This window comes from Bos taurus, chromosome 19, assembly GCF_002263795.3.
Source record: "Bos taurus isolate L1 Dominette 01449 registration number 42190680 breed Hereford chromosome 19, ARS-UCD2.0, whole genome shotgun sequence".
Taxonomy (NCBI): Eukaryota; Metazoa; Chordata; class Mammalia; order Artiodactyla; family Bovidae; genus Bos; species Bos taurus.
This window is the reverse complement of record NC_037346.1, coordinates 48,033,403-48,057,850: the sequence shown is the minus strand read 5'-3', so window position 1 is coordinate 48,057,850 and position 24,448 is coordinate 48,033,403. Positions and strand designations below refer to the sequence as shown.

General features: G+C 39.1%; 1 protein-coding gene across 1 annotated transcript in view; it reads right to left on the bottom strand.

Annotated features, from left to right (window-relative positions):
* Positions 1–24,348, bottom strand: part of DDX42 (DEAD-box helicase 42) — a 35,841-nt gene extending 11,493 nt beyond the window's left edge. Inside the window, 7 exon segments of the mRNA XM_010816435.4 lie at positions 1,355–1,459; positions 4,766–4,915; positions 5,751–5,787; positions 7,081–7,142; positions 12,387–12,537; positions 14,262–14,498; positions 24,164–24,348. Of these exon segments, the coding sequence (XP_010814737.2) occupies positions 1,355–1,459; positions 4,766–4,915; positions 5,751–5,787; positions 7,081–7,142; positions 12,387–12,537; positions 14,262–14,482 (726 nt within the window). The 5' untranslated portion in view covers positions 14,483–14,498; positions 24,164–24,348.
* Positions 24,349–24,448: the final 100 nt, after the last annotated feature.

The window sequence follows — 24,448 nt, the reverse complement described above, 5'->3', positions numbered from 1 at the left end:
AAACCTAAGTCTATACCTAGTAGCTTACAATGTGTGAAAAGGTAAATTCAAATAATAACGGACCTAAATCTCGCATTAAAAAAACTCCAAAATAAATATTTCTGAGATAATGGTCAGGTTATTTTAAATGATTACGGGCCTTGAAATCTCTTCAATCACAATTAATTTTCTCATAAAAAATAAAAAGAAGTCAGGTTCAAAAAACTGGAAAAAGTCAATATATTTTTTCCATGTGTATAACTATTAACCAAGTGGTAGAAAAAATAAAATTTACTCTAGAAATAGAGTGCAAATGAGGTCCAAATGCAGACACACCTATAACCCACTGGTTACAAAGATACTATCTACTGCTCCAATCTCAGTCATGCCTGAAGAGACAGTGTCCTGCTTAGTGCAGATGCAGACACTGCAAACGCTGAGTGTCTGAACTGTACCCAGGTGAGGAATGGGGCTCCACCTCCATGCTGACTCCAACAGTGCTAAGCTTTCAATGCTTCTGGGGTAATGTTGCTATTTCCAATCAGTGTTTCACTTAAAAGTTTTTTTTTTTAAGGGGTATTTCTTAGAAAACAGACAAGTATGTACACACACACAAAACCACTCAACCACCTACCCCTCAGGAAACAAGTTCAAACATCACGTAGCAACTGGTATGGCCAGAAAGCTGTCCACACCAGAGCAGACATCATTGTACTATCCGTATGTTTCACTTAATCTCTAGCAGCACCTTAAACAAATGTGGTCAAGGTACAACCCAAAGCTTTTTAGTGGACAGTTTAAAACTATTATTCTGATATTAGTGCATGCATATTTTGTAAAGTTGTTAATTCTTCATCTAATTAGAAAATCATGCTGTATATAATGTGAAAAGCAAGTGCATCTTAATCTTGAAATATTTTAAGACTTCCCATATTGTTCACATCAGTTAATCTTGTCTCCTCTTTCTAAAGATGGGGACCACTTGCCTTTAGCCCACCCAACAGTTCTTAATTAGCACATTGCTCTCATGGCAATCAGAAACACTTACTGATTAGTTTTAAGGTCATATGACCTATTGTTCCAACACAACACACAGTTAAAAAAACAACTACACAAAGCTGACTGAACACATACATATAGCAACTCATGTGTATGAATAAAATAAAAAAAAAATCCTATCCTAAAATAGGTGTAAAACTAAAACAGTAAAATCAGGACACAGAGTCCAAGGGGTCTAATTATTACTCTACCAAAGACAGTTCAAGGACTTTTGGAGAAGAAATTCAAGATTATTTCAGTATGGATAAGCAATAATACTAACCCTGAACTAATTAATTAACATTAATATGAATCTCTGCCTTACTAGCTGACTTACCCGAAGGTTGAGCTTATGCCGGAGATCTATTAGCTGCTGTGGGGTGAGGTTGGTTATCTCTTCATGTTCATTGTAAAAATTTTTCTCAAATGGTGGATAGTCAATCTGCAGGTCCAATTATTCAAAGTTAGTCTAGAATTCAAGATTCGATCCTGTAAGTTTGATTTTAATGCAAAATCACCTTTCACAAATACTATACAAGTAAAGCCAAAACCAGCTAGAGAGAAAAAAGGAATTCACTTATTCATGACACAAATCCTCAAAGTACAACCAGAACTTTTTCCCATTCCTGTTTGAACAGCCTTGATGCAGACTAAGGAATCTCTAATGCCAAAGGACTCAGATATTCCACCCTGTAACATTTAAATATGCTTTCCGGTAAGCTGTTCACCTAGATCTAGGCCTCTGATAATATTTCTAAGGAGTTTCATTCTTTTTAAAAACACGGAAATGTTTTTGTTAACTTTAAAAAAAATGTACTGTCGGGCACTTCCAATTCCAAAGAGGGAAGAAGTCGTTTCTGCTACTCCTCTCATAGCTTACTGTACCAAGAAAATGAAACACTAGCATATCACCACATATGAATCTGGCTAAATGATTCTCTTTCTGACATGATATGTCTACAACAAATCTATTTTTTTTAAGGAGAACTTAAGCATTTGATAGGTGGTCAAAAACTTCATAATTCTAGATATAGCTTAAAATTAATTATCGTTCTATGGTACTATCAACAAAGAGAAAGAACTAAGTTCTCCTTTAGCATTATTAACAGGACCTTTTATTACGCTCCCCACAATGCTGCACCAAGCCCTTTTCTTCAGTTCTCTTATCAAAACAGAAGCTCTATGAGGGTAACAATTTTTGTCTTAACAAAAATCTACAAATATCGAAGTTTTTTTACACACACACTTTTTTTCCTTTGGTTTCCAAGCAAGAGGGGGAAAAAAAAAAAGAATGTGAAGAAAGGGTATTCTTTCTTCATTTCTGGTCTCTCCTGGCAGACTTCTCATTACATTAGGACAACTATGGGATATACCCCAGGCAGGATGAAGTTTGAGTACTCTGTCAAGTATCTCAGATATCTTATTAGACAACTATTTCAAATACTTGTACTTGTTTCCTTATTATATTTTCACTCTTTATCACGGATGCAGCCTCCTAGATAGATTTCATTTAGGTAGCTTCATTTGCCACATGTAAAATGCCAACTGCTTAAGTGGTTAACAGCGCAAAAGGAAAATCTAAAGAACTAAATATAACCCACACTCTAGTCTAGACCAGTAGCTCTCAAACTTTTTGGTCTCAGGTACCCTCTACACTTAACAGAAATACAATGAGATTTGATTTTAAAAATGGTTATTATCTACCGTTATTTATTGTATTAAAAAAAAGAAAATTTTTAAATTTATAATTCATGTTAAAATAACAAACCTCATGACACTTTAACATATATGCTTTAATAAAGATAACTTTTATTTTATAATACTATTTCACATTTTTCCAAATCTTATTATTTTCTATTGCATTCAAATTGTTGCAATGTGTTGTTCTGATTAAAGCCAAGGAAGAAAACCTGGCCTCCCAAAGATATGTAGTTGGAAAAGGGAAAAAGAATATTTATTAATAACCTTTTCAGATGCTTGCAGACTTTTACTCTTGACACTACACTCAACCTTGACAGGTACACATTTCTTAAAGGTTATTTTCATTGTGTAATCCAAAACCATATGGACGAATTTTCACATTTTGTCACACTATAATTCATGGGTCTATCCTGCACTTTGAATGGGGCCTTTACTCATGCATGATTCTGTAACATCATGCATTGGCTCTCTGAAAATACTGGTTCACTGAGATGGCTTGAAGATCATCCAAGACATTTCACTGTGTAATTAAAAAAATACACATTTCATGGCTGATTATCAACAGACTTTAAGGATTAGAAAGCTGTCACCTATAGCCACCACCCTGAAAGCGCCCAATCTCGTCTGATCTTGGAAGCTAAGCAGGATCGGGCCTGGTTAGTACTTGGAAGGGAGGAAGCTGTCAAACTCACTGTGATGAATACAGTGTCCCAAATTCTAATTTCTGCATGAAAACTTGAGTCTCTATCACTGACAAGAGACACTTTTGTTTTCCTTGATGTGCCATTCATTTTCTCAAGTGAAAATGGTGTCCCATGAAAAAAAAGCAGCTAGCTCAGTTCACGGGAGAAGGCAATGGCATCCCACTCCAGTACTCTTGCCTGGAGAGTCCCATGGATGGAGGAGCCTAGTGGGCTGCAGTCCATGGGGGTCGCTAAGAGACAGGACTGAGCGACTTCACTTTCACTTTTCACTTTCCTGCATTGGAGAAGGAAATAGCAACCCACTCCAGTGTTCTTGCCTGGAGAATCCGAGGGGCGGGGGAGCTTGGTGGGCTGACGTCTATGGGGTCGCACAGAGTTGGACACAACTGAAGCGACTTAGCAGCAGCTCAGTTCACAACTTGAGCACTTAAGTGTCTTTCTTTGAGACAACTGTCATATCTTGGCATGCAATAAAAATGTTTACCTGCCCTTTCCCATTTTGTCACATGGAATGTAAGAGTAATGTAAATAATTTTTGTTTCATCAAGGATACTCTGACGTGAAGCTGGCTTCTATTTTCGATACTGTGACAGTCAGGCAGGGAAGAAGGCAGTGACCACCGAGACAACGGGCACCACTGTCCCAATTCAGGCTAAGGTATCAGCATTGCCTTCAGCCATCAGTGCCGATGCCGATGCAGTGAAGACGGCAAATCACCTCAGCATTACCACGAAAACTCTTTTGACTCTGCAGACTCCGTGCAAAGACCCTTCTAGGTGTCCTTGGACCACACTCTGAAAACCACTGCTCTAGATCTAGAATCACTAGGGCATGCAAGCTCTAGTCTGATATTTAACCTGGATGAAATACTGATTTTTTTCCCCCAAGCGAGTACACAGATATCCTCATTTCCTTTTCCTGATTTAAGAACAGCCTTTCATCTGCCCCAGATCTGGGAGAAATAGTAAAGATTTACAGCAATTAAAAAGCAAATGCAGGTCCACGGACCCACAGTTAAAGGAAGATGGTAAGTGATGGTATGGAAAACAAGTACAATTGCTTGAATACAATTTTTCACTTAAAACTGAATGTGAGCAAGAGACTCAGCTATACCTTGAATAGTACAGGCTACAAAGTCTCAACCATTCAGTCACCTTCTGATTCAATCACTTGGCAAATACGACAAAATTCCAAAGAAATATTCTCATGACATAATGAGGAGTACGAATCAGAGGAGTACTCTGATACTGGGAAAATCTAAATATTAAAGCTGAAGAAAACTGCATCAGCTTGAAAGAGAAAACTGCATCAACTTGAAAGAGTCAAATTCAGCAATACCATACCTCTGAATGATCAATGGGAGGAAGAGGATCAATGATTTTTTTTGAAGGTGCAATTGGATTTCCATCACTATCATATTCCAAATTATCTTCCTCCTCCTCTTGAACCACACCAGCAGTTGGATTCTCTGCCATATACCGAAAATAAGCTTCCTGCAGGAAAGCACAAGATCATAATCATACCCAAGTATAACAGAACATTTTTGCTCCTGTAATTAGTGCACACAGTGTACCAGATGACTGCACAGTATACATACCTACCCAGTAAGATAAGACTCTTACTAGCAATTCCTTTAACAATAGCAGTATTCAGAGGGACAATCAGAGGAAATGAGACAGTTACTATCCTAAAGTGATTTAGGTTGCTTAACAGAAGACTTATAAAACTGTCAGTTCCACAGCCTTCCTGGGGTGGAGTGTCTACTACCTACCCTGCTGAGAGCTGTGGAACACATGCTGTGGCTTTACCAATCCAAGTTTGGAAGCTGACACTGATTAGAAGGGTCACCAACCTAGAAAGGGCTCACTCTGGGTCCCTTCTCTCCATCCCACAACTGAATGGGGAAAAAATACTAAAGGACTGTCATTTAACGAATGTTCCATCTTGAAACACAAGAATCACAAACAGAACCCTTAGAAACAGGTCAAGGTTAGGTGTTACGAGAGGTTGTCTATAGATCCCACACTATTCTACTTTTTGATTTATCAGAATAAACATTAACTTTGGATTAAAAAAAATCACGCTGCGTAAAGCTCATCTTTATTTGTGATATCGTACTTGACCAAAATTTCCATCTTCAACATGGGGGAAAGCCACATGAATCTTTATATTACCAACTGGTCACACAGGTAGAAAAGGAGCAAGTCAAATGACATTCCCTGCTGAACGTCAGGAATGGCCATTTCAGTGAAGACAAGCTCTAGCTTGTCCCCAGGACAGACTTTGTGGGGTGAAAGTAAAAGATAGAAATACTGCATAGGAACTCACTTGGTCATCTTCCTCTTCAATGTCATCTCGAATACCCCTGGAAAAACAAGCGGAGAAACAAACTTCCCTGCAAATGTTCCACATACCCAGCTCCATACTTATAGCACATTAGTGTTGAATTCCATACAGGACAGGAACTCTCAACACTAACAATAACAAAGTAGCAGTAAGCACACTGGAAGCCATCCATCCACCACGCATGTCTGATTTCACACTATAAGCTGCAGTTTGCATTTCTTTTGAATGGGATGATGTGGTACCCCTAGAAACATCAAATATATCAATACTAACAAGAATATAGGGAGTAAAAACTTGTGAAGAGATACCCAAGGGCCCTAGCTTTGTATATCCCACACAACAAACACAATGCAGTTGTGAAAAGGATTTTGTATTAAAAGCAGAAACAAGAAGAACACCTGCATTTGGTATACACTAAAGATGGTCACAACTGCCTTAAGGTGCCCCAGAGTTTTTAGCTCTGAGTAACTGCATTCAGCCAAAATCCTCAGGGACAGGGAGAAAAACTACATCAACTCTTTAAAATCTGGGACTAAAACAGTTCATGTGGAGAAGTGGACTTTCTCCACTTGCATCTCTCAGGAACTATGAAAGTATAGTTGCTTAATTCCCACAACCATTGCTTTTTAATCAGACTTTCTGCCTACCCTAGAGCACTTGCTATTCCTAGGGCAAGCAACACCACCAGTGGAGGGTAGCTGGAAGGGAACACAACACAAAATAAGCACCCAAGCGAGGGCAGACCCTCCGTCTGGCACAGGAGCCTTGGGTAGGGGCTGAGCACTGACTGCCAAGCAGAGGGCAAAGTCCAACCTGCCTGCCTGTGCTTGGTAGCAAAAGCAAAAGCCTTAAGAAAAGTATATTCAGCAAGGGAAAGAGGAGAATTCTCTTTCCTAGAAAATAAAGTATTTCAAGCTCTGACTAGATGCTAAAGCATGTCGCCCTCAAATCAGATTTTATTATTTATTAATAATATACATAGTTTTTTTGTATATAATTACGGTTACATCTTAAAAATCAATCACATATGCATAAACCTATTTTATATTAGTTATGGGGACAAAACTCAGAAAAATGAACCCAAACTAGTAATGATGCTCTCTTGCTTCCCTAAAAACTATTTACAGTTGAATACCAAAGAGAATGCAAATGCAGTCATCTCTATTACCTACAAAAATATTATTTAAGGTAATAACTTTAAGTCAGGACATTTGTGCAGTTTAATTTTTCTTTATAAACTTTGGGGGAACAGGCTTTGCAATAATGTAGCAATTGTCATGTAACCTTTCTGAAGGAGAAGAAAACAACTTACTTTACGTTTTTTCTTTCCTTGTCCTTTTCTTCAAGCCTCTTCATGTCTCTAGCCGCCTGATCCTAATGAAACAAAAGGCCGTATGGAATCACCAACTAAAAACATTGAAAGGAAAATTTCTTTATAAAGAATTTTTAGATTCAAACAAGCACCATCACAGTTTTAGCTATGCATTTTGACAACTGCACTGATGCAAATTGTTTTTTGACAATTATTTTTTAGAGAGAAATACCCATGTTCTAAAAACTTGACTATATATGCAGATTCCATAGTTTTTATCTGCAAATATACCATGTGTGGAAAAATTAGTAAAAATGCTTGATTGACTTTTTTTTTTAAAGAGTGCCATTGCCTTCTCCATAATTACCAAAGGGGCTAGTAAAAAAATGCAGATTTCTGTATCTGGCTCTAGAAAGGTGGTTCTGAGCCTTGGGTGATTCTATCCCCCGTGGACATCTGGCAATATCAGGAGACATTTTTTGGCGGGCACAACTTGGGGTGGGGGCAGCTGTTACTAACATCCAGTGGGTGAAGGCCACAGATGCCTCTAACCATCCTGCAACGCACAGAACAGCCCACCAGAGAACTACCCAGCCCTAAATGCCCTTAGGGTGAAAACCTTGCACTAAGTAAACTGCAGCCATGAAATCAAAAGGCACTCGCTCCCTGGAAAGAAAGCTATGACCATATTAAAAAGCAGAGACATCATCTTGCCAACAAAGGTCCGTATAGTCAAAACTATGGCGTTTCCCATAGTCATGTACAGATGTGAGAGCTGGACCATGAAGAAGGCTGAGCACCCAAGAACTGGTGTTCTGAACTGTGGTGCTGGGGAAGACTCTTAAGAGTCCCTTGGATTGCAAGACCACCAATCAATCCTACTGGAAATCAACCCTGAATATTCACTGGAAGGACTGATGCTGAACCTCCAATACTTAGGACACCTGATGGGAAAAGCTGACTCACTGGAAAAGACCCTAACGCTGGGAAAAGCTGAGGGCAGGAGAAGGGGACAACAGAGGATGAGGTGTCTGGACAGACAGCATCACTGACAACGGACATGAGTTTGAACAAACTCCAGGAGACAGTGAAGGACGGGGAGCCTGGCATGCTGTAGTTCAGGGGTTCAAAGTCAGACACGACTTAGCAACGGAAAAACAACAAATAAATCTACTAAATCAGAACCCTTTGGGGTGGACTTAAATACATGTAGTTTTCCCATTTTTCATAGGTAATTTTTATATAGCAAATTGATAATTATTGATCTAAATTAATTCTTTGCTTTATACACGTGAAAATCAAGGGTAGAAGAATAAACTACTTTTCGCCAAGGTTAAAACGCATTCTGCTAACTGTTTTTTGTTGTAAAGCAATGTGAGTTTTTCTGACTTCTTTGATTTGGATTAATGCAATACCTTGGCAACAACACTCTCCCCAAGATCAGATAACATCCAATCTCTCCGTCCGAAAATCAGCAAAATGCCTTTGGATACTACAGCAGAAAATATCTGGAAGAATGATGTTGTATCAAAAAGATTTAACCTCCAAACAGCTTCAACTACTTGAAATTCCAAGCAAGAGAATTTGGACCATTCTTGGATACTCCTACTCAAAAAGGGCTATGCCAGTTTGCACTACCAAAAATTAAATCTAAATTTAAACCTCAAAAATCAAGAGTTGATTTTTATTCTAATTCATCACTAGGGATCTGAAAAAATAATGAGAAACACAGCCCTTTGGGAAATGTCCATGTATCAAGAAGATTAAAAAAAAAAACCTAAACCAATATGTATATGATATCTCAAACAAAACAAACCATTTATCCATTGCCTTTACTTCTAGAAAGAATCATTTAACACACTGTATTTACAAAATTGCTACTATCTTGCAAAGCACAGGTATGTTCTGAGTAGTTCTGGTAAGCATTATGCAGAAATACACAACACAAGAACTCAGATGCTGAATGATACAGCAAAAAGAACATGGGCTTTGGAGTTGAATCCTGGCTCTGCTACTTTTTAGGTATACACTCTTTGGAAAGTAATTTATTCTAAATCAAAGGTGGGAAACCCAAAATACTCAGTGGGTAGCAATTTCACAATGAATGAAGTGAGGCAAGATAAGGAAAGTTCTATACTTCTGACACGGACATGTTTTGCTTGCATTTTACTAAGTTGTTTTTGTTTAGCTGCTAAGTTGTGTCCGACTCTTTGTGACCCCACGGACTGTAGCCCTCCAGGCTTCTCTGTCCATGGGATTTCCCAGGCCAGAATACTGGAGTGGGTTGCTATTTCCCTCTCCAGCAGATCTGCCTGACCCAGGAATCAAATGCACATCTCTTGCTTGGCAGATAGATTCTTTACTACTGAGCCACCAGAGGAAGCCCTGAATATTCTAAAGAAGCATGCTCTAATTTTTCTTTTAAACACATAGCCCTGAGTTTTATTTTCGGATATTTGACAACAGACCCACACTCAGGAAATCTACGTCTCCACTATAAGAAAATTATAACACAAATATGACGGTAAAAGGCTCTAAGCGATGGCCTCAGTGTCAAGAAGACAACAGGGACTGATGGGCGAAGTAGAAAAAGCCTGCCTTGCCCAAAGCAGGCAGTTATTTTGTCAGCAACAGCCTGTTTTGTGCCACACACGAATGCAGTCCCAGTCCTGCCACATTTTTCACTTTTCAGGAGACTGATCTTTTAGACAAAAATCTCCGGATCTTAAAAAATGTTGGCTCCTATTTTTAAAAAGCATCGTTTACACCAAACAAAACCACATCTTCACTGGATTCTTTCCCCCTCCTGCTTCCTCAGAGGAGAGATGAATTCTGGCTGAAGACTTCAGGTAACAAGTAACTGAGGAATCTAGAAGGACTTTACTTCATAAACAATGAAGCGACAGTTTCTGAGTAAGAGGAGTAATATGACAAGAAACACGCTTCAGCCCAATTACTCTGTAGCTGTCCACTACATGAATAGGAGAGCAGAGAGCCTAAAGAAAGGAGGGAATTAATTTAGACCAGGTAAGAGTTAAGGTAGAGGGGAAGATGACCATAATGGAAACAGAAACAGATACAAGAGATACTGTAAAGACTGACAGAAGCTGGCAAATGATGAGAGGAAGGCAGTACTATGTTCTGCAAGAGCTATTTCTCAGGACTACTAAGCAAGAAAAATCAGATCTGCATCCCAGCTCTGCCACACAGTACCAATGTGGTTTGGAGAAGTGATCTGGATTATCTCAGGGTTCAGTTTTTTTTATCAGTTAAGAAGTTTTATATAGTTTTTCTGCCTATTCACCTTTGTTATTCTGAGGAATAAATAAAGCAAGACATGAACATGCTTGATCAGTTACTAGAAAAAAAAAAAGAAGGGACTTCCCCAGCAGTCCAGTAGCTAAGACTCTGCCTTCCAATACAGGGGGCACAGGTTCCATCCCTGGTCAGGGAACTAAGATCCCACATACCACACAGCAAAAAAGAAAAAAAAAAAAAAGAGAAAGAGAGAGAAAACCCAAACAATAAATGAAAGAGAAGAAATCACAACAACCACAAAAAAGCCATAAGAGAATACTATGAACAATTAGATGCCAACAAATCCAACAACCTAGAAGAAATGGACAGCTTTCTAGAAACATGCAGCCCACCAAAACTGAATGAAGAAGAGAAACAGGTAAACTGAACAGACCGAACATAAGAAATTAAATAAAATCTATAATTAAAAAACTCCCTACAAACAGAAGTCCAGGACCAGGTAGCTTCACTGGGGAATTCTACCAAAAATACAAAGAACTTACACTGATCTTTCCCAAACTCTTCCAAAAGACCACAGAGGAAGGAACACTCCCAAAGACATTCTATGAAGCCACTATCACCCTGAAACCAAAACCAGACAAAGACACTACCAAAAAATAAAAGTATAGGCCAGTATCTTTGATGAGTATATGTGCTGTGTGCTATGCTAAGTCGCGTCTGACTCTTTACGGCCCCACGGTCTATAGCCGGCGACTCCTCTGTACATGAAATTTTTCAGTCAATTACTGAGTCACTTTTTGCTGTACAGAAGAAATTAACACAACACTGTAAATCAACTATACCTTAATAAAATTGAAAAAAAAAGAGGGGCTATTTGAAGGAAGAAATTAAAGCCAATTTGGGAATTTTCTGGCAGTCCAGTGGTTAGGACTGTGCTTTCACTGTGGAGAGCCAGGGCTCAATCACAGGTTAAGAAACTAAAATTCCACAAGCTATTTATTGGGGCCAAAAAAAAAAAAAGTTAAAGGGACCAGGGGAACACATCCATGTAAAAATAGCCAATATGTTTCTAGAAAAGCAGAGCTGAAACTAAAGAGAGACTATGGATCTAAAGATATTAATTTATTCACACAGAAGTTAATTTTGGAAGTGGGTGAGATCACTAAGGAATGTATAAAACCTGAAGACAGCACATTAATAAAGAGAACTGTAGCAGAATCATATGAGAAACTGGAAGAGAATCACAAGAATGACAGATAACAGTCACATGGCTAGGTAAGGACTTTTTTTTTGGTGTAATCACATGGTAGTTGTTTTTTAAGAGTTATAGACATAGAAATACCAATAGATGAAATGATATGTCAGAGATTTACTTTAAATAATGTAAAAGGGGGTGGGAGGTGTCAGATAACAAAAGACTGGCCAAAGTGTTACCTGATAAAGCAGGGTGAAGGGCATATGGGAACTCATCTTATTATTCTACTTTATGTGTTTGAAATTCTTCATGATACAAAGTAATTAAATAGAAAAGTCAGAGACATGGGAGAAAAGAAAAAAAATACAAAATCACAAAAAGCCTAGTGAGAAGAGTTTTAAGGAGGAAGAGGTCACAAGTCTCATTTTCTACAGCAAGGTCACGAACATGGATAAAAAGAAATAAACACCAGAAGTACGGAATACAGAATCTGTAATTTTAGCAAATTCCTTAAGTTTAATTACCTTACATAAATATGTATTCAATAAAAGCTAGATTGAGTAAGATAGTATTCACTCCATTTAAGACTAAACCAAGAATTATTAAAATAGAACATACCACACACACGCACACTTGAGCCACTATGTTCAAGGGCTACAGTTCACATTCCTAGGCACCAATCATCTCTGAAAATGCTACAGGGCCATGGAAGTATATTTAAGAAACTATGGAATACAAGAGCAAAATTCTCTCAACAAAGGGCCAATAAACAAATTCTGAGGACTGAAGCACTAGGTTAATCTGACCTGTTTCTAATTGCTAAAGATGTTAACGTAACAGAGTTGATACTTGCCTCCACTTCAGCCATGAATGCCTCTAAGGGATCATCATCACTGTCAGAGTCTACTGGCTTGGAATGGAATTGCTGGCGGGTAGGTGAGTTCTCAGCAGGAATGTAAGGTAAATCAACGTTGCTAGAATCTTCTTCCTCATCTTCAAAATATCTGAAAATTAAGATTCATGATTGATAAAGTGAATGTTTAATTTGGGGGTGGGTGAATCTTTCATTTAACAAAATTTTTATTATGGTATGTATGTTACCATTAACAGATTTTGGTCCTTAGGCTTAGGACTTAATTATTAAGTATCATTTGATATATGCCAAATTCTAATACGGCAAAAAAACCACAGCAGATTCTCCATTTCAGTACTGTCTGCTAAAAATTACATTTCTAGTTCTGTCAAAAGGGATGAGTTTCCAATACAAAATTATCAACAGCATATCACTGTTGAACAGATACAGCAAATATTAAAGCATGCTATGGAAAAAATACTTTTGTATGAAATATCAAAAGCCTAGTTTATTTTTCACCACACTTTAAAAACTTTTAGAGATTAAATTCATAAGGCTAGAGATGTTCTTAAAAAGTTCTGGGCTATTTTCTAAGAACCAACAAAAAAACTTCTAGAATTGAAAATAAATGCTCAGGAGTATAGCCATTATTTTATAACTGTAAAAGGAGAATAACCTTTAAAAACTGTGAATCACTCTGTTGTACACTCAAAACTAATATAACATTGTACACGAACCACACTTCCTCACCATACTGTGTTACGTATTCAGAAAACAACTTCAACATCTGGAAAAAGTACCACTTTCCCTCTAACAGATATCCCAGAAAAGAATATTGATATAGCTATACACTAAAACAAAACAAAAATACTGTTTAGAGCTTATCTCAGAATTAAATGAAAGAGTAATACAACAGAATATTAAAGAGATCAAAACTACAGTCTAAACTTCAAAGCATTTCAAGTCTTCATTTTAAAAGCTCTAACCATTCTTACATGCTATACACACACACACAAATGCATATTTCTCTATACAATAGTTTCATTTAATGTATCCCTGAGCTGGTAAACTGGTCTCTAGAATAATGATCCTGGACTTTGCTAAATCTTAAACACTTACTTATGAACTTAATTGCTAAATAATATACCAATTTTTTAAAATGCTGCTAAATACGTTAAAAACTGTGATCTTGAAGGTTAAAAAAAAAAAGCTCAACAGTGTAACGACCAGGCTAGAAATAATAGCAATACAACATTTCTTTAGATCTGGCAAAAAAAAAAAAAAAAAAGAACTTAAAATCTGTAAAGAATTAGAGCTCAAACTTTCAAACCCCAGCTTTTCAACAATCACTTTATTAGACAATCAAGTTACAAAAGGTAACTGGTAAATATGGTTCCTGAGAACTGTGAGCAAAAATCTGAGATTTTCCTACCACTGTAAGATGTTACAACACAACAGTTTAACAGTTTTAAGGACTTCAGTGTTGAGTCAAACTATGTCTCTACCAGTTCTGATAACTGCCTGTGTTTACCAAACAACTTCTATGCTTTAAATAAAAAACTTCAGTGAAGAACATCAAAAACCATGTAAATTAAATAATTCAATTTTAAACAAAACACTTTAGCCGTATTTAGGTTTCAATGGCCTCAAATCCATTTTGGAACAAGGAAAAATAAAGGACCACACAAGTATTACATTCCTTGGGAATGAGTGAATGTAACAATTTAACTTGTTAGGAACAATGCAATTCAGTGAGATAACCAATTTAAGAAGTCGTTATTGAGAAACAAATGGTTTTTTTGCTTCAATTTTTTTGATGGAATGAATACCTCAAAGACTAACCTTGCTAAATTACCAGATATTATTACCACTTACGCATTTTCTTCATCGAAATTGGCCCGTTTAGAACCAATTTTGTAGAAAGAAGGGAGCTGGGGTGGAGCCGACTTTCCAAAGCCAGAAGCAGAGCTGGCTGCCCCAAAGGCACTATGGGACTGCTGCGGGAGCTTCGGCTCCTCCTTCTTGCCAGCACTGATGGCAAAACCGCCAAAGCCAAAGCCCCTCTTGGTGCCGGGGCCACCTTTATTCCAGTTCATGGTGTCAGGGACTGATCTGTTAGGAACAAGACACATGGACAAATTTAACTTTATATAAAAGTGAACAGCCCACTGATGTTCATGTCTCTTCCAACCTTTACCTACAATTTTAAACATTTGCCTCTCAATTAAAATTTTAATTTTGGTACAAAAAAGATTGGCACAACACTGTAAATCAATTATACTTCAATTAAAAAAATTTTAACTTTGGACTTCAGATATGCAATATGCTAACCTCAGATACGCAGATGACACCACTCTTATGGCAGAAAGTGAAGAGGAACTAAAAAGCCTCTTGATGAAAGTGAAAGTGGAGAGTGAAAAAGTTGGCTTAAAGCTCAACATTCAGAAAACGAAGATCATGGCATCTGGACCCATCACTTCATGGGAAATAGATGGGGAAACAGTGGAAACAGTGTCAGACTTTATTTTTTGGGCTCCAAAATCACTGCAGATGGTGACTGCAGCCATGAAATTAAAAGATGCTTGCTCCTTGGAAGAAAAGTTATGACCAACCTAGACAGCATATTCAAAAGCAGAGACATTACTTTGCCAACAAAGGTCCGTCTAGTCAAGGCTATGGTTTTTCCTGTGGTCATGTATGGATGTGAGAGTTGGACTGTGAAGAAAGCTGAGCACCGAATTGATGCTTTTGAACTGTGGTGTTGGAGAAGACTCCTGAGAGTCCCTTGGACTGTAAGGAGATCCAACCAGTCCATTCTAAAGGAGATCAGCCCCGGGTGTTCTTTGGAAGGAATGATGCTAAAGCTGAAACTCCAGTACTTTGGCCACCTCATGCGAAGACTTGACTCATTGGAAAAGACTCTGATGCTGGGAGGGATTGGGGGCAGGAGGAAAAGGGGACGACAGAGGATGAGATGACTGGATGGCATCACGACTCGATGGACTTGAGTTTGAGTGAACTCTGGGACTTGGTGATGGATAGGGAGGCCTGGCGTGCTGCGATTCATGGGGTCGCAAAGAGTCGGACACGACTGAGCGACTGAACTGAACCTTAATAAAACAGTCACATTTTCTTGTTTTTTGATACACATTTTTTAATTGGGAGATAACTGCTTTACAATTTTGTGTAAAGTTGTACACAAAATCGCTGGTTTCTGTTGTACAACGATGGGAATCGATCATAATTTCACACACACACACACCCCCTCCCCTCCATCTTGAGCCCCCTTTCTCTCCGGGTATCAGTCATACTTTTACACACACATACACTCCTCTCCCTCTTGAACTCCCTTCCTCTCCCCTTGAAACAGTCACATTTCCTAAAACACCGAAGACACCGTAATTTATTTTACTGAGCTCTCAATTGGAACAGGAATTCAGTATTTAATATCATACCCTTCAAAAAGATTCGATTGCCAGTTGAATATCTTATTCAGTTAGCCTACTGTTAAAGATTACAAAGAAATCTCCTGAGCATCATTCAAACTCATTTAAAAATAAAACTTTTTATCTTATTAGTCTTGGTTTCAAAAAACTTTTTAATGAAACAAGTTACCTAAGTTTCACAGAACAGCAGAAAACTCGGAAAGCAAAAAAGAACAAAATTTAACACCACCTGAAACTCCTCTCCCAGATACACAATTTTGTTGATATATTTTGCTTTTTTTTCCTATGCGTGTGTATACACACACACAATTTAAGATCAAAACTGAAACCATACTGTACAAATTGTTTTATTGATTTCTTCACCTTATGATACACATGACTATGTGAATAAATACACTTCTCTATTTCTGTTTCTTTTTTTTTTTAAGTTGTGAAACATATCCTGTGTCTTTGTCTATACTCTTTATTATTTCCTTAGGTTCAATTTTTTAAAAACACAACTGCTTATCAAAGGGAAAGTGCGTTTGAAGTTTCACATTTATGGACAAGTGTCCATTATACACTGAGTAACACGGTAAGGGCATAAAACAAGGCTGGTGGTATGATTCAATGTAAAAATGTGTACCTGTACCAAGACAGCTGGAGGGCTATTTATCAAAATGTTAATACCAATCATTTGAATTTTACTTTTTTTCTCTTTTAATAATGGTATTAAAGTTTACCATTAATAAGAAAAGTTTATATTTTTATAAAAGACTCTGAAGTCAATGTGAAAAGAGTTTCAAAAACTGCTTTTTACGATGGCACTGTTGAAGTGACTAGGAACAGGAACAATATGCTCTGCTCTTCTGGTGCTATACCCCGCTCACCGGTTTTGGTTTACTGCTGTTACACAGTACTTGGTTCAGTCTGCTTAGTATTGAATTGGATCTATGCTACGTCAATCTCTACCCTCAGCTCCAGGTAGGGACTGTCTGTACTCATTTTGGACCTTTCGTAGAAAATATTCACGGTTAGGGAAAGCACTTAATAAGTAATAGCTCACTCAAACATAATTAAGACCATTTCTTGCCTTCTTCTGGAATTCCTTAAGAGGAATCAACATAATTCTAGTGAGATGATATTTAGTTAGAAGATTTACAAGCCAGAAAATTTTAGCATCTGAGAGTACTGTTTAACCAATCTGTGAGCCTGGCCTTCCAAAAGCTGTTCCTAAGCAACAAAAATTACAGATTTTGAATTTTAACCTTTTCCCTAGGGTATATAATGCGTAATAAGAGGCTGTTAGTAATTAATCCATTAAATTTTGGATTCTGAATTTTATCCCTTTTCCTTCTGTATATAATGCATAATAAAAATCTAATAATAAACAAGCCATTGAAATAGGTAAAGGAAGGATGGAAAAAACAAACGTTGGTAGATTTTAAGAATTACATGAACAATCTCATGGCTTATTGAAAGCCTGTTGAGAAAGTTCAGGCATTGTATTGGGCGCTGGGCATTTATCTATGAAAGATACAGTCCCATTCTCAAGGAATTCAGTGTAGTTTTAGGCAGCTTACAAAAAGAAATGATGTGTAGAGGTATTACAGAAAGCGCATTCATTGATGGCCCAGTAGAAGAGTACCCAACCTACCATGAATGGGGGACAAGGCAGTTTTTCTGGAGATGACAGTGGTGTTAATTTTTTAAACCTGAAGAGGTATTAGACCAGGGAAGAAGTGCCAGAGAGAAATTTTAGATCAAAGAACTGTAAATGCTACCACAAAGGACTGGAAATAGTTCAGTGCAGCTAGAGTTCTCTAGGACTTTTGGGAAAGTTGCATGCACATGTTCAGAAAGACAAACGGCCCAGATATAGGGTTGGTGTACTACGCTAAGAATACACCATACAAAAATATACTCTGCCAGCTGTAAGGAATCATTAATTTTAAGCAAAAAAGAGGACATGTTTTGGATCACCATTTTAGAGACATCAGATGAGAGATGGCATGAAAAGTTGGGACACAAGGAAAGTGGTTAGGACATTATCATAAAAATGTAGATAAACCACAACAAGGTACTACAAAACTAAGGAAGTGGCTATGAGGAAGGGCGGGGTGTAGATCTGATGTTTTACTGAGGTATTTACGAGGAAGAATCAACTGGGGAGAATGACCAAATCAGACGTGGAAGCTGAGGAGGAGGAAGGAGGAGGAGGAAGAAGGAAGAGTCTAGAATAATTTTGGAGGGTTCTGGCTTTTACAGATTGGGTGAATGACAGTGCCATTAACAGAGATGGAAACCCAGAAAAGTCACGGGTGGAGAAGCAGGTAGAAAGTGAGATCAGTTCACAGTACCTATGGGAGCACTCAGGATAGCTGGCAAGTAAGGTCTGTAAGTGCAGAGAGAGATCTGTGAAGGAGTTCTAGGTACCACATGAGATATCCGCATTTGAGGTTACTAATGTAGATAAGCCAGCAAAGAGGGCAGAGAGAGCGAGAAAAGAGGTGTTAGTGGAGGTCCATACTTAGGAAGGATCGGGAAGAGAAGCTCATGTGAAAACCTGAAAAAGAACAGAGAGAGAGACACAGAGGGTAGCAGAGAACAGTGACATAGATGGTGCGAAGTTTTACAAGCAGAAAGAAATGTCCAATGTTAATAACAAAAGAGGAGATGGGGCGGGGGACGGGGCGCGGCGGGCTAAGAACTGAAAAGCCCCTGTTGAAGCAGTAGGGAAAAGGTTAAGTGATGATTGGTAAGGGGTAGAGGCTGAAGACAAGGCCAAGAGGAGTACAGATTACTTTCCAGGCCTTTTATCAATGTGAAAGAGAGTGTGAGGTGTTAACGAGAGGAATTTTGCCTTTTGTTTAAGGAAGACATCTAACCACGTTTATATGCTAAAGAGGAAAGGCCAACACAAATAGAAAAACTGAAGATTTAGGATGACAGGAAAAATCACAGGAACAAGGTGTTGCCGAGAGCTGAAGAGAAAAGACCAAAACCTTTAACAAGGAGTAAATAACACTTCCCCCTAGGCTGAGGACAGGAGAAAAGGATGGGCATAAATTAATCCCACTAAATAACCAAAGGGCTCAAATTACAAGAGAAATAAATCAAATACTTGGTTTTAAAAATTCAACTTCTGCAAACAGGCAAGCAGCATGACCTTGGGCAGGTGAGAGTTGCTTAATAGCTTAAAAATATGCAATACTTTAACTCTTCCAAGATGTGGGTCAACCCAAAGACTGAGAACCCTTAAGTGCCCCCACACCTTTCACTAGTGTGATCTAGGTCACACTGCCCATGTTCCCCAATTAACTGTCTCCAGCAATGCCAAACAATTGTGCTTTCTACAACCCACTGACTAGAATGTCAGCGCCACGTGGGCAAGGACTTTCTTGTTTTGTCCAACATAGTATCTTTAGTGCCTGGTGTACACAGTACTCAAAAATTTTTCGTTGAATGGATAAATATCAGGCTCTTCAAAATTCATCCCAGTATCTGTGAAATCCATCAGCTCCTATTATTATAAGCCTTGCTATCTAGCCAACCAGCTGTCCTGATGAAATCTAAGCCAGGTCATCCTCAGATACCACTGATTTTGACTTTCTTGAACCGTTTTCCTACTATTAGTCCACGTGTATGGCTACAGGTCCTCAACAATCAGAGGTCTGAGGGACTGTAGCAGATATAAGAAGCACAAGATGGCCAACCTCATCTCTATTTGGTTTTATCATTTTTTTTTTTAATGAGCCCTCCTCTGCTTAGGTTATAAGTCAATGAAAGTAATTTGCATTCTCTAGGCAAACACTGGAGAAGAGAAATCTACTCAATAGTTAATAAGGAAGTCAAAACATAGTGAGGACATTAAAAAATTAATGTAGTCCACCATTCATGGGTCTTCTCAAAGCTCCCTTTATAGTGGCTTATTAAAAAACCATAGAACTATATGATATAGCATTTCCTCTCCTGGCTGAGTATATGCCCCAAAGAACTGAAAACAGGGACAGACATTTGTTACACCCATGTTCCAAGTAGCATTATTCACAAGACAAAAGGTGGAAGCAACCCAAGTGTCTACAGATGGATGAATAAACTAAATGTGGCAAGATAAATATATAGCAGTAGTACTCAGACTTAAAAAGGAAGAAAATTCTGACACACACTACAACACGGATGAGACTTAAGGACGTCAAGTTAAGGAAATAAGCTGGACTTCCCTGGTCATACAGAGGATAAGAATCTACCCGCCAATGCAGGGGACACAGGTTTGATCCCAGGTCCGGGAAGATTCCACATGCCCTGAGGCAACTAAGCCCTCGGGCCTAGAGCCTGGAAACTGCAACAAGAGAAGCCATCGCAATGAGAAACCCACACACCACAGCTAGAGAGTAGCCCTCGCTATTACAGAACTAGAGAAAGCCTGGACACAGCAACGAAGACCTAGTCCAGCCAGAAATAAATAAAAGAAATAAGCCACTCACAAAAGGACAAATATGGTATGATTCCTCTTACATGAGGTACTTAGTCAAACTCAGAAGCAAAGTAGAAGGGTGGTTGCCAGGAATTAGGAGGAGAGAGGATGGGGAGTTACTGCTTAATGGGGGCAGAGTTTCAGTTTTCTAACATGAAAGAAGTTCTGTGGACACTGTGGTGCTGACGGTAGCAAAACAGTGTGGACGTACTCAGCGTCCGTGACCTGGCCACTTGAAAGTGGTTTTGATTTTTCATGTGTTATTTTACAAGTTAAAAAAAAAACACCCTTGAAAATCAAAGAATCAGAATTCAACTACACATGTATTTTTAGAGTGTTATTTTATCTGGTTTATGAGGGAGAATGATGCTGTCCAGACCTCAGTTTCTACTCTAAAATGCAAATATACTTGTGAAATTTCAGTTACATTTTTTCTCTTTAAAAAATACTGTTTTTAAAAATAAAACATTTACTTTGAAAAGAATTAGCTAATAGAACCATAAGCAAAATGTATCAGCATTTGCTTTAAAGACAGCAATATGAGTTGGGTCTTAGAAATCACCAACATGTTTTATGTAGACCAATAATCACCTTCTGTTTTGTGCCCAGTACTGAGAGGTAACATCTCTCCCTTCCTTAACCTACAAGAAGTGAGGGAAACAGCCCTATGAGGTAAAGTATTAACTGAAGTAACAGTGGGTCAGAAATAAATAGCAATAAGAGAAAATAAGAATTCCCACCTCTTTGGCAGGTGTTTGTTAATATTTTGGAACTAGGGAAAGTCACACTCAAAGGGGGTGAGCACTCAAACCTCCTTCGGGGTTTCTCCAGACCCTGACCCCTCACCTTCTGGCCACACACTTCTGATCCCATCATTCCCTTCAATTCAACAGCTCTCTAGTTACTCAATCAGGCTGGAATGAGACTCTCCATTGTGGCAACGAACCGCTTTACATGCACTCTGGTGAATGCTCTTCCCTCAACCTGCATTCTGTTCCCACCAGATCTCTCATTTTATCTATCTGCCAAAGCCTATCCTTCAACGCCCATCTCAAATACCAACTCCTAGAACTATGACATGAATATGATTTCCCAGAGAAAAGCTACTTTCTTCATTAAACTCCTGTTCTAGTCTTAAAACACCCAACATCTATTCAAAACTATCTGTGTTCTTTTTTTCTCTCTCCAGCTCCATGTTACAAACTCTATGGCTTATTCATTTTCTTTTTCTTTTCTGTTTTCCAGAGAATACACTCATCATTCATATTTATTCAACATATAGGAGACCTGGGGAGATTCATAACTTGGCCAACGAGAAAAATTAAGGACAGCATAAAGTATCAATACCTGCTTGGTACCGTTTTAGGCACTAAAATGTGATTTAGTAGAAAATCTTAACAGCACAGTAAAGCAGCACAGACCATGGAGGCAAGCTGCCTATGTTTAAACACTGGCTTTGCCAACTAACTTGATGTGAACTTCTTGGAAGTTATTCAGCTTCTCTGGCCTTACTTTGCTCGTCTCTAAGATGGTGAGACTATCACCTACTTCATAGGGTTGGTGTGAAAAACTGAATTCACATACAAAAATACACCCGGAACAAAACCTGGCAAATGGTGCACAATGTGTATTAGCTGTCATGTTTATCATTATTTTTTTTTTCCCCAGAAATCAATCTCTCCACTGGTTAATGGAGAATATCAAGCTAAGACTTCTCAAGTTTCTTTCAACTTAGAGATTCCATACCCTGGTGCCATATGACACTGAAAATGTCAGAGATCACTACAAGTTGACAAATGGGGACAGGTTTCAAAAGAGAGCTAGAACCCAGAAGATGAGTTTTTTATTTTTTTTTTTAACACGGAAAGATATAAGCTGAGTAGAGAAGTATGATGCAAGGAGGAAAGCTAGAAACAGCAAAGTCTAGGAAAGTAGAATAAGTGTAGGAACATAAGGAAGATAATTTGGCTAGTTTATGTTTTGAGAAATGGTGGAAAATAAGATATAAATGACTTTAAAAATAGTGGACTAAAAACAAATGATTATAAAATGTTACTTTTTCATTATCATTAACATTGTGTTTTTGGAGTAGGAGTAAGATTTCTAGTGACAGTTGATCACCATCTACTCTATCTAATAATCTGCCTTGAGAATAACTCACACACTATAAATCTGATTATTTAGCAAGAATCTGTACAAAACCCAAGAATTTCAACACATTCTTCTAAAGCCAAAATAAGTAACTGCTAGATTACACTTGTTTTAGAAGCATCTCTTTTCTCTCTGCCAGCTTAAAGAAACTAAGAGCTGATTACATAAAGATGTGATAAAACTAAAACATAAAGAACTGTACTCTTCCACAAATTGCACTGAATTATTAACAGTGTAGGTCAGATCTTACCATTCCCCTGCTCAAAACTCTCAGTTTCCATCTCAGGCAGAAGAAAAATGAAATCTTCACAACAGCCTAAAAGGTCCTGGTTATCTGGTGCTCCCTGCAACGCCTTGTTCCCCTCCCTGACCTTATCTCCTAATAATTCCTCCTTTTTGCTCACAGTACTCCAAACATGCTGGTCTTGTAACTGTTCCTCTAACAAGCCAGCATTGTCCTCTTCAAGGTCTTTATACTTGCTGGTTCCTCTGCCTGGAAGGATCATTCCTCCAGAAACTAGGTGGGCTCACTCCCTCACCTCCTTATCTAGTCCACTTAAACATCAGCTTGTCTGTAAACACTTCCCTGACCATGCTGTTTAAAAAGGCAACATCTCCCCATTCCTCTCTTCAGCTTTATTTTTTTTCACCTAAGGCATTAATCATCTTCTAACATACAGTATAATTTATATATTTGTTTTCTCTCTTTCCCTCACTACAACGTTTCATGAGGGTCAGGGTCACAAACCAAGCACACTGGTAGGGAATAGGCACACAGAAGTTATCAACAAAAATATTTCTTGAGTGAATGAACTGCATATTAGGCCATAGTATGTCCCATCTGGGTACAGGAAAACACAACATACATTTTTTTTCCTTCACCACTTAAAGTCTAAACATGAATTCTGGTGTCAAAGACCTTCCACTGGGCTTGGCTCTGGAAAGTTAAAGCGAATTAAAACAGCATCTCTGCTCTTTAGGAGTTCGGTGGTGTGTATACAGAAAACAGATATATACAAAGATCATTCACAAAAAAACAAACTGTATGGGAACCCTGAGGAATCTGAATGACCGCCCAAAGGGGTGAGGGGGCAAAGCTTCCGCTAAGGTGATAAGAAAGCTAAGATTCCCCCGAAGTCTCGACTAGTATGATTGTTCTTCCTTATATTATTGGTGCCTAAGCTTGCAACTCCATATAAATTATTTACCCACATTAGAAAGGCTCTTTAGCAGGCCATAGAAAAGTTTTGTGAGGAGGCTGATGCTAGTCACAGATACACTCAAAACTACACAAAGATCACCGACTATGCCTTTCACTGTCTTCAGATTTGGCAACTTTGGCCTGGCAGGTCCCCCGATCTGGAGACTAGCATCTGCTAACTGCTGCTGGCTCGGATCAGAATCCTCCCCATGCCTATGCCTCCCGAAGCCCAGAACCCTGCAAATCCCTTCCCGGACGGGCGAGCGCCGCCTCCGGAAAGCCGCCAACTGGGCCTCATCAAGAGTTGTGGGAGAAGCGGGAGCCGTAGGAGGGCGACGAGGCTCCGAAAGGCTCCTTGAGTCTTCAGTCCCGCACTCCTACCCCTCCCCGGGCCCCTGCGCCTCGGCTTCCTGGAAGCTCCGCCGACTCTTTGTTAAGAGAGGCCGCGGTTCCCTGGCCCTCACTAGGCCCCGCAGTTGCCTGTGGTGCCCCCAAGGGGTTACGGCCCCGCGTCCAGACCCACCTCGCGCAAACCTGCTGCTGCGGCTGCGGAGGCAGCTGCTGCTACCGCCGACTCGGAGAGAACCTCACGGCCCGAAGTACGCGCGGTCCAGGCCCAGTCCCGCCGCGCTCCTCCCTCTCCGCCCCCTTCGCTACCGCCGCCGCCGCCACCGCCTCTTGGCCCGTTGCTGACGGAGGGGGGAGGGGAACAAAACCGGACATGCGCAGTGCGGAGAGCGCGGGCCGAAGGGCGGGGCCTGGTCTACGGCTCCCGGAAGGCGCCCCGGGCGCTGGGCCTTAAGGCTCC